Source organism: Martes martes (assembly GCF_963455335.1).
Source record: "Martes martes genome assembly, chromosome: 1".
Classification (NCBI taxonomy): Eukaryota; Metazoa; Chordata; class Mammalia; order Carnivora; family Mustelidae; genus Martes; species Martes martes.
In genome coordinates, this window is record NC_137888.1 from 47,763,162 (window position 1) to 47,775,016 (window position 11,855).

Sequence of the window (11,855 nt, forward strand, 5' to 3'; positions counted from 1 at the left end):
ATTACAATTCTTATCCCAAATCTTTGTACATCAGCAAATTTTTTGTACTCCCATCTTTGCCTCAGAATTTTTCTGGGGGACCCAAATCACATACTTCATTCATATACAATATGGAAGAGTTGGCAGTTAGCACTGAGGACAGCTGTGAATACCTCAGTCAACATTTGGGAAGCATTCTGGAGACAATTCCAGTTATCTAGTTTCTAGCTACTAAGTCTAAGAGCTTTGTGGCACGTCTTTCCCCAAAACTTTATTGTTTGCCAGCATCATCCAACTTTAACAAATATGTGATTATGGAAGAACCTATAGGTCTTCAACAGGTAAGAACTGACAAAAAAAAGAGCAAAAGTAGCTGCTCTTATAAATAACTTACTAGGAATTGTGCTCTTTTTCTCCTTACTCTTGCTTCATTTTTCTTTGTGGCTTTCCCCTTGTTTACCTTTTGTTCCCCCTTTTCCTTTAGTCTGAGTACAACTATAGTTACTTTTTAGTAGCATCCAAAGATTTCTTAGAAACTGCATTCATCTAAGTTCAGATATATTAATACATTTTTTAAAAGTAGGCTCCACACCCAACATGGGGCTTAAATTCATGACCCCTTAGATCAAGAGCTACATGCTCTACTGACTGAGCCAGTCAGGCACCTCCTAAGCTCAGAATATTAAACAGTTAGTTTAAGCTGGCTAGTGTCAATAAGGAACATATTTTAAAACTAGGATGTAGGAGGATGAAAAGAACCAAATAAGCCACAAATTAATTAAAAGATGAATATAAAATCTTCCATTTGTCAAAAGCCTTAATCATTCTTCAAAAACTCTGACAGTAAAAATCCTTAGCACAAAATATCCATAGTAGACAACCAGGAAAATCTCTTATGTGACTGTGGACTACAGGAGGACAACTATCACGTTGATTGCTAGAAAACTGCATTTGAAGCAACCTCAACAGTCTTCCCACTCCACTGAGAGATGCAGAAGTCAGACTGGAGTAGGGCTCAGTCATCTGGAAGGAGCAAGGATCGACTACATTCAAGAGACAAGTGACAAGAATACCTGCTGTCTTCCAAGAGACCACACTGAGTACTGCTAACATGAGAGAGAGGCTCCCAACTCAAATAGAAACTAGTATTTGAGAAAAGCAGGATAAACCAAGCAAACAAAATTTAGTATCAGAGGAATAAGAGGCTATCACAGTCATTTTAAAAAAGAGGCTGCTTTTGGGGTGCCTAGGTGGCTCAGTCAGTTATGTGTCTGACTCTTGACTTTGGCTTAGGTCATGATCTCAGGGTAGTGAGATCAAGCCCCGTGTTGGGCTCTGTGCTGGGTATGGAGCCTGCTTAAGATTTTCTTTCTCCCATGCCCTCTAAAAATTGGAAAAACAGAGGCGGCCTTTCCAGAGCACTAATTAGATATCCTAAAAATTAAAAAAGGATTATTGTAATCACCTCAATAGATGGTCTGGGACTGCATATTAGAATGGGCTTAACTGAGGAGCAAATTAACAAGTAAAAGGTAGAGCAAAGGTATCTGCCAGAATGCAGTGAAAACAGAGGACAGGGAGGTGAAAAGTTTGGAGGAAAAGTTAAATGACATGGAGTATAAATTCAGATGTTCCAACATCTATCTATCTGGAGTTTAGAAAGGGAGGCACAGAACAGTGTGTTTAAGGAAATACTAGAAAAATTCCTGGAGCTGAAATGACACATTTTCAGACACATCACAGTGAAATCTCCCAATGAAAGTCCTGAAAGTTTTTAGATTGAAAAAACAGACTATCCACAAAGGAAAAAGAACCAAACTGGTATTAGAATGTCATAAACATGAGGTACTAAAAAACACAAGAAGTAACAACTTAAAGTTCTGAAGAAAGATTATTCTCAATTTACAATCTTATACCTAGCCAAACTAGCTTTTAAGGTTGAACACAAGAACAGAAATAGAGGTGGTACAATTTCCTTACCACTAAAAATGAACCCCAAAGTGGGACAAATGACCAATACAAATAGGAAGGTGGGGATAAAAAGGCAGCTTACATATAGCAGGATCATTAAATATGTTAATAACAATAATGTGAAAAGGTTAAATCTCCTTATTAGAAAACTATGCTGCCTATTCATGACCTAAAACAAAGTGACAGGTCAAAACGAATGTAAAAAAGGTTACGAAGGCAAACACTAAGAAATAGAAGGGAGTATCAGACAAATAACTATTAAAAAGTCTTAGATGGAACACAGGACAGTTATATTGATAAAAGGCACAATCTGCCAAGAACACATCATAATTACAAATCTTTCTGTGCCTAATAAAACTTCAAAATAATGAAACTCAGTTACTTTTGATATTATGTATCAAGAAAAACATTCTTCCAATTCCTGGCAAAAAGTTTACAATGTTTCTAAGTCATTTAGAACATGGCTAATACATATCCTTAAACACTAGGGACTGTTTATATAGAAAATAATGTAGCATTTTAAAAGCATGTAAGAAGTATATTTGACTACAGTCCTACTGAAGATTTATTTAGTATTTTAAAGAAAGATTTGCAGATGAGATAAAAAACATTTTCTGGACAGAGTAATGACCTTGTTTCATTAGCAGAAATAGCAATAAACTCTTTTCTGTCTACTAGAAGTTTAAGGCTAAATACTACCATACAGAATACCAGAAAAAGCAGTCATAGCAAGGACTGACAAGTTAAGACAGAGAAATGAGTACACAAGGCTTCCTTCTTCTACTTAGGATAGACACTTCTTACTTTTATTCAGCATAGTCTAAATCAACTTAAAACCAATAAAGTGAATCTTTCACTTAGCTATTTTCCTCCACTTAGTCAAATTTTATAATAGCTCCTTTTAAAATTACTAAAAATTCTTCTACTCCAGGGTGCTTGGATGGCTCCGTCATTAGAGCATGCGACTCCTGATCTTGGGGTTCTGAGTTCAAGCCCCACAGTGGGTGTAGAGAGTACTTTAAAAAAAAAAAAAAAAAAGATTCTTTAAATCTTAAGGCCAAGATCAGACTGATTAATTTCCCTTCCTTATTATACTGTTAAAAACAAAACAAAACAAAAACCCCATCGACAACGCTCCCCAAAACAACAAAACCCCACAAAAACAGAAACAAAACCCAATCCCCACAATGATCTGGATGACACTGTGGAAAAGGATCAAATTACATAGGCAAATCACTAAGTTGCAAATTATACTCCACTGCTCCTCCACTGCCACCCCGGAAAGCAGCCAAACTACATTTTTGGAAAGATAATCTTGGTTAACATCCATATTACCCTAAGTTCACTGCCTGCCCCATTACTTTCTGTCCTACTACTTCCCTTCGTGGATAAAAATGCAGAGAAAGAATGGAATTACAACAGGGACAGTACAGAAAAACTAATTATTTCAGCCTGCTGATAAAATTTAGGACAAAAAGCTGGTTAACATAATGTCAACCTTCTCCTATGTCAGGAACTAGACCCTATTTTCATAAGCTCTGAGGTGAAAACCAGGCAGAAATGAAAATATATGCACCAGACAAAAAGTTTATATTAGGAAACACACAACTAACAATTCTTTTTGAGGTATTTTAATTATATCCTACAGGAATCCTTTGTACTACTTTTCAGTCACTTCCCACCCTCTGCCACCAGTCTACATTCTCGAGTTACAATAGTTAACTTTCAGAATTAAAGACTGAAGTGAAGAAATAAGCCCAAAGACAATTAATTTTGAAAGCATATTTTTATAAATGAGAAATGAAGATATGCAGATCTAAAACATAATGGGAATATCCAGAAATGCTAGTATCTTTCATATGGTCCATTTGCATATGTAAAAGCTACTAGGGAGATTTAAAAGACGATAAAGCCATTTACCTTATTGGAAATCACTTTTGCTTTGGATAGTCTTTTTATTTTTTTTTTTTTTTTTTTATTTTTTTTTTTTTTATTTTTTTTTTTTTATTTTTTTTTTAAATATTTTATTTATTTATTTGACAGACAGAGATCACAAGTAGGCAGAGAGGCAGGCAGAGAGAGAGGGAGAAGCAGGCTCCCCACTGAGCAGAGAGCCCGATGCGGGACTCGATCCCAGGACCCTGGGATCATGACCTGAGCCGAAAGCAGAGGCTTTAACCCACTGAGCCACCCAGGTTCCCCCTTTTTATTTTTTTTAAGGACAGTATTCTTTTTTTTTTTTTTTAAGATTTTATTTATTTATTTGTCAGAGAGAGAGCGAGAGAGCGAGTGAGTGTGAACTGGCGGACAGAGTGGCAGAGGGAGAAGCAGGCTCCCTGCGGAGCAAGGAGCCCGATGTGGGACTAGATCCCAGGACGCTGGGATCATGACCTGAGCCGAAGGCAGCCGCTTAACCAACTGAGCCACCCAGGCGTCCCTGGATAGTCTTTTTAAGGCGCTAACATTCCATAATATTTACTCTAAAACTCTGTGAAAATGTACCTCTCTGCATTTATTACAAATTATTTTCTAATTGATCTGAAAGAAATTTATTTATTTACTTGTCAAAGAGAGTATAAGGAGGGGGAGCAATGGGGAGAGGGAGAAGCAGATTTCCTGCTGAGCAAGGAGCCCTATGCAGGACTCGATCCCAGACCCTGGGATCATGACCTGAGCCGAAGACAGGTGCTTCACCGACTGAGCCACACAGGTGCCCTGAAAATTCTTTTAACAAGTAAATTGTATCATGTCATTCCTTGCTCAAAACCCTCCAATAACTTTCCGCTACTATTACCTACATAAGGACTCTTAAACCTTACTTCAGCCATATACTCAATTTCCATAAATGGGCATAAATTCAAACTCTGTGAATACTGGTAAGAATACAGATGGATTATGAAAAAGATATTTACATCTGCCCAGTATGTCACATAAAGTATAATTTCCAATAGGCTACTAGAAAACTTTGTTTTTTTCCATCCACACTTTGAGTAAGTTTCATCTCTTCGTATTAACTGCCCAGCAGAGTCAACTCTGTGACTTGATGTGATTCTGCTAAATGAATTCAACAAAAATTTGGCACCAAATCTTATAAGGAATCCTGAAGTCAATGCATTAAGCCAAAATTACTTTTGAAGAATCTTTAACAAAGTACTCCACTGGGGATGCCAGGTAGGTGCTATTACTTTCCTCATTTTACATATAAAGCAACTGAAGGCTGGAAAGACTAATTTGCCTAAGGGAGGATTCAAATTCAAGCAATCTGACTCCAGGTCGCCTAAACTTTACTTCTGTACTACATGGATCATCATCCATGTTTTATCAAGAATATCATTAGAATCACACCCAGATTTGCCTTCTGGAACTAAATCAAAGAAAACAGATTCAGATATCCTATCTTGCTCAGTACTGACTCTAGGGCAAAAGGTCTTTATATGAAAAGACAAAGAGAATCATCACCACAATTAGACCTTTTTCTTTAATCCAAGCTATTATAACTGAATTCATTTTAGTTAAAAGCACATTTGATGTAACTCCACTGTACAACAACCAACAGGATAGTCTTTATTCTGAAGAAATACCAGGGGCAGTGTAAGAAACAAACAAGGAGACTGGCAGCTTCTCTACAGAATTACTACTGATTAAAAAAACTGAAATCCCCCCCCCAAAACAAACAAACAAACAAAAACAAAAAAACCCCCCTGAAATCCCATCAGGGGGATTCACATCAGGAAAATGTACATTAGGTGATTAGTGTACTGTGTAATAACCAGAAAATTATTAGGACCAAAGAGCAATTGCATATATATGTATAAACACATACATCTAAACTATGTGGGTAAAACACAAGAATTAAAAACAAATAACTCAGGTAATAAATCTAAAAGGAAACAATGAGAAAAGTAGTATGTATGTCTCCTCTCTTCTACAAACACTGCTAGAACTTGTCAAATGAGAGGCAAAACCTAGGAATCTGCCTCACACCTTTTGTAGAGACATATCTGTTCTGGAAAACAATTAACATTTAAGACAAAAGTGACAGATATTTAATAACAGTAAATGTAGTGGAATACAAAGTTAGAAAAAAAAATCAAGGTTTGACAGTCAGTGAAGGTTACTTTACACACACAAGAAATTCAGGAGACCTGAAAGAGTCCTTTAAAACAAGTCCTGCAATGGTAACATTGACTACATTACAGAAAGCTTTCAATGATATACATTTGGCAATAAGAACTCACTATAAATTTTTAGCAAGTATTTATAAAATATTATTCTGATGATCACATATAGTCACTGTGAAAGGAAATGAACTGGAATCTGTGTATAAGAAAATAAAATGGGTATCCTCATAATTACACACTTATATCCAGTTAAAATATACTTTTGACACTTTAGTTTGATAGTGTTTCTTTTCAATGGTTTCATTTCCTTAAATTTACCAAATTCCAAAAGCATATTTTAAAATTTGAGTTTCAGCTTAAAAGAAATAGCAATCAACGGTTGAAAACTTACAGCATGAGCAACGGTCTTTTAAAATACTCTAACAACCAACTGTTACTTTTATATGAATAAAAGCTAGGAGAACAAGAAAATACCTGAAATAATAATAAAGTTCTTTCCCATATTATATTTTAAAAATCTACAACCAACCCCACCTACTAAATCACAGTACAGAGCACTTTACCTAAGAACCCACTTGTAAGAACACAGCTTCTGCAGGATTATGGCTGTAGTTGATCCAAAATCAAGTGATTTATAAAAAGAATGCCTAGGGGCACCTGGGTGCCTGAGTGGGTTAAGCCTCTGCCTTCGGCTCAGGTCATGATCTCAGGGTCCTGGGATGAGTTCTGATTCGGGCTCTCTGCTCGGCAGGGAGCCTGCTTCCTCCTCTCTTTCTCTCTCCCTGCCTCTCTGCCTACTTGTGATCGCTCTCTGTCAAATACATTAAAAAAAAAAAAAAAAAAAAAAAAAGAATGCCTAAATAAGGTTTAAGACTGTTATACCAACTTCTAGGATTGACCGGTAGAATAAAAGTGAAAAGCTGGAGTTCTGAAAAAAATACTCAACTTGTGGAATTACACACACACCTGCAAACAATGAAGCTTCACTGGTAGATTTACTCAACCTCTGCTTTCTACCAAGCATTGTATTAGGTTCTGAGAAGACAACAGTGAGACAGAGCCAGTCTTAGCCTTCACATATTCCACAGAATATGGATCCTAGGATCCTAGAATATGGTCCTAGGATTAAGCCCCTTATCAGGTTCCCTGGGCAGCAAGAAGCCTGCTTCTCCCCCTCCCACTCCCCCTGCTTGCATTCCCTCTCTCACTGTGTCTCTCTCTGTCAAATAAATATATAAAATCTTTAAAAAAAAAAAAAAAGAGATAAAGTTGAAGAGGTAAGCAGGATCAAGATTATGGAGGGTCCTAAATGATGATGGGTTTGAACTTTATGTTATGGGGAATAACAGAATACCACTTAATGATTTTAAGCATGGGCTGTCAAATTCTGGCAGTGACAAAAAGGATTTAGAAGACAATAAGAAGAGCAGTTATTTAGTTGAGAAACAATGGCAGTGGAAATGTAGTAGTCAGACTTAAGACTTTTCTAGATCTTTTCCTGGACTGGATGTGGAAAACATGCAAGGAGCAGAAAGTTAAGATGATATCCAAGTCTCTGGCTTGGGAAACTAGTTAGATGAGGAACACTGATAAGAGGTACTCTGAGGAAAAACAGGGGAGTCTGGATGTGAAATATCTGTGAAGTAATGAAGTGAAAATTCCCCTTAACTTTGGGTCTCTTGAGAGGTCTAGGCTATAGACAAGAAATTAGGAAGCTATCAGTATATGAGATAAATAAAACTCCCATACAGCAAGCAAGCATCTAGTGAGGGTGCGGAAGGTTAAGAATGCTTATGATAGAACATGAAGATCAAGAAAAGGAAGAGGCAGAGAAAAGAGCCTGGAAAGGATACCGAGAACAAACAGCAAGGGAGGTAGCATGAATCTTTTTTTTTTTTTTTAATTTATTTGACAGAGAGAGGGATCACAAGTAGGCAGGGCAGCACACAGAGAGAGAGCGAGGGGGAAGCAGGCTCCCTGCTTAGCAGAGATCCCGATGCGGGGCTCGATCCCAGGAGTCTAGGATCATGACCTGAGCTGAAGGCAGAGGCTTAACCCACTGAGCCACCCAGGCGCCTCCATGAAATTTTTTAAAAAGCAAAGATAACCAGAATATACCATGTCAGAAGCCACAGGAAAAGTTATGAAAATTAAGAGAAGACAATGTGAAGTATCACCAAGGATCAAGTGACATAAAGACTGAAAGGTGTTCATTGTACTTAGTTATATAGGAATGTCATTGGTCATCCTGATTTTTAAAAAAATAACTAGAAGCCTGTTTAAGGGGAGAGAATTACTTTACTTCAAAAAAATGACTAAAAACAGAGGTTACTCAGTCTGTGACCCCCTAATTAAAATGTTTAAGTACATTTCTCCCTTCCCACTCTAGAGTGCTTAGATTAGTGGTTCCTAACCATTTCATGTGGGATAACTCCTGTGTAACATTAAAAAAACTTGAATACCAGAATAACTATGTATTTTATCATCAGATTAAAAAACAACCAGATTAAAAAAAAAAGATAAAAAAGTTACTATACTCAATGATGTTTTAAAGAAATGCACATTTCAAAAAAATCCCAAGTTTGAAAAAAGACATGCCTAAGACATCTACGTCTGTCTGTGTAGCCAGAATATCATTATTTGGTGTGTATGTCACAAAGTTTCATGTATAAAAATTATTTTTATGTTTATTGATTATAGCACTAAACGCTTTTCTGTGTTTCTCATTCATTCACTATTCTTCTGTGATTAAAATTAAACAAATGGAATAGGAAATGATCAGAGAATTTCAAATGTATGAAAATGACACACACAAGTGCGAATTCAAAGAATCTCCCGATTAACACTCTCATTAGCAGCACTCAGAGGCAACGATTTTTAGGGCTGGCAAAGACACGAGACTTAAAATATTGTAATCCTCTTATAGTATGTGGATGACCCTAGACCAGAGAGATAAAATAACTTCCCCAAGGTAACTATGCTAGAGTCCACAACAAAGTGCACATCTCCTAGTTCTCAGAGTCCATGGCTCTTCCAGCATACCATACTGCATCTTTTCTACATTAAAAAAGAAAAAAAAAAAAGGCAATGTTTTACTCTCCCACTACAAAGACTATCTGGCCCTCTCACAGCCTAGCAAAGCCTAACATATAGTGGGCATTAAACTATGGTAGTTCACTCCCACATCAAAACTTCCTTTAAAGCTTATTTGACTACTTAGTAAAATCATGTCTTTAAACTGAATAACATGGAAATGACTTGCAAATGTATTTGGGAGCTATTTGACCAAAGGTTTCTCTGAACTCTGATTTACTCTGAACTATCACTGTACAATCCGAGAGGCAAATAAAATCTTCCACCCCACCCCATGCCAGTATTGTTAAATGCAGCCAGGCTTATTCCCCACAGCTGTCAGATACCAAAAGGATTTAACAGTCGGTAACAAAACCATGCAAAGCAGTTCGCCAAATACTCTGATGCTTGGCCTAACATCAAAGAATCTTTATCACGCATGTCAGGCTTGATCATGTAAATTTTCAGGTAAAATTAAAAAATGAACTTAACATGCTTCTACCAAAAAAGTTTAAGAATTCGCTCCCACAGATTAAAAAAAAAAAAAAAAAGCTACTCAACACCATTTCACTCTGCCAACCAATAGTCACTGTATTTACCTATCCCCTACCCTGAGAGACTTCATAAAACAGGGGTGGCTCATTATTAAAAGGTTATTACGGATCAAGTTCTAGGCTTTGGAAACCACAATTCCTATCAACCACAATGTATTAATCGTAAATGGAATCTGGCTTCCTTCACAAAATACAATCTTCACATTTGCAAATGTCCCCCGTACCCAAAACGCCAGTGATAAATGCTGTGTCACTGAGAAAAAAGACAAGTATTTTTTTGAAACCAAAAGGATACCATCAAAGAAGAACACTAACTTGTGCCCTCGGGCTATCCCAATCCCTACAAAGGAAGCCAGAAATGTGCTTCCCTAAACCCACGTGCTGCCAGGCAGCTTTCGTCTGATGGGAAGCCCCCTGACCCGCACAACTAGTCAAGGAAAGCCTGCACCCGCTGGGTTCCACCTCCACAGCCCAAGGCTGTTTCTCTCACCATTTCCAGGTGAGCACCGGGGCCCTCGGGATGTCCGCTGCCCGGGGCCGGACTGGCCCTGCCCTCTGGGGTCTTCCGTTCGCTGTTACGCTTTAAACCGCCGGCATCGCCTCGGCCCCCAGCCTCCCGGCGTCGCCTCTGCCGGCTCCACAGGTACATGGCACCTGCGCCCAGCAGCAGGGGCGCCCCGACTGCTAGCGCCAGCTGCCATCGCGGTAGGCCCCCAGTGCCAGGGCCCGCAGTCGCGCCGCCGCCGCCCACCCCACTCCCGGAGCTAGGCGCAGCCGCCGCGACCACCGCCGCCTCCACAGGCTTAGAGGCGGCCATGACGAATGTCCTCCGCCGCCGCCTCCCTGCTGGTCGCGGGCGCCTCAGTCACCAGGTAGCGTACGAAGGAACACCAGAGGGAGGGAAGGAAAGCCGTGGGCTAGCGAGCACGCTAGACAGCGAGAGCGGACGACAGAAAAGGGCCAGAGGTCACCGGAAGCCTAGGGCATGCCGGGCCAGACCCAGCCGTCCCTTTCCTCCCTTCTCAACCGTAGACGGGGTGGTGGGGGGGCGGAGTGAAGAGAAGAGGGGGAAATTACTTCCGGGTCAGGGGGAAACAGGGCGGGAGGGGGCGTCGTTAGTGGCCTTTTCTCTTTCCTTTTGCTGCGCTCCTGTTTGTGAGACTAGCTTCTAGGATCTTGGGCTTCCGGTGGTAGCCACTGTTGTTCCCTCCGCCTTCAGAGGGACCTCTTATCTGGGGAAAAGGAGGAGGGACGCACATACGGTGGATGTACGGTGCGCAGGCGAGCAGTGCAGGATATGCAGCGATCCCAAGAACGGGCGGGAGTAGTGGAAGAGTTGTGAATGTTACTGGTTGGCAGGAATGGTGGGCGGGGCGTATCCCGATAGCCCAGTTTATTGGTGGAACTTGGGCTTCGTTTCCCCATTACCGCCACGTAGGCGCTTCTTAGTTCTTTGGGGCCGGTAGTTTGGTTATGAAGTCCTGGAAACCAACGGATTAAAAGGACTGTTAAAGGTGTGTGAAGGAAGAACTCAGCTAGAGCTAGTCTGTTGTATCATCGATTTCCTTATTTCTACCGTGGCCGGATTGTAGTATGGAGGAATTTGAAATTGCTGGGGGCAACGGCAGATGGTAGAAATGAGACAGGGTGGAAACGGGCAAATCTAAATTGGCTTCCGCCAAAACGGCTTGAACAGAGTCCCCGCGGTTCACCGTCTGCACCAGTTACGAAAGCGATGACGTCTGTGTGTTGTTAATGAAGTTCTTGAACTGAGTGGGTAGAAATGCGAAGACCCAGAGTTCTCACCTGCTTGCAGCTTTCCTGTACATATTTGTGCCTTGTGCTGGATTTCTCCTGACATCCCAGCCCACGTCTCGATCCCTGGAACACCCGCGCCCTCCGTAGTGCTCTGATCCGCCCACCGCCTTGCGAGTTTTGCATTAGCTGTCTTCAGCTTTCTTGCTTCATTCCCATAACGAAATTTCAATTCATAGCTCTCATATATCGAGTAGCTTTGGCAAGTCCTTTCCCCATGCTCTGCACCAGACGTCTTAAAATACAAGAATTTCCCTTGCAAGGAATTGTTCGGATTTCATAGTATTTTCAGTAAGAAAAGACTAGTATTAATAGAGAATGAATCCAGAGCTATGGCTCCACA

General features: G+C 39.9%; 1 protein-coding gene across 1 annotated transcript in view; it reads right to left on the reverse strand.

Annotated features, from left to right (window-relative positions):
* Nucleotides 1-10,871, reverse strand: part of TOMM70 (translocase of outer mitochondrial membrane 70) — a 32,507-nt gene extending 21,636 nt beyond the window's left edge. Inside the window, exon 1 of the mRNA XM_080808659.1 lies at nucleotides 10,188-10,871. Coding sequence (XP_080664785.1) covers nucleotides 10,188-10,514 — 327 coding nt within the window. The 5' untranslated portion in view covers nucleotides 10,515-10,871. The remainder of the gene's footprint in view (nucleotides 1-10,187) is intronic.
* Between the last annotated feature and the right edge of the window lie 984 nt (nucleotides 10,872-11,855).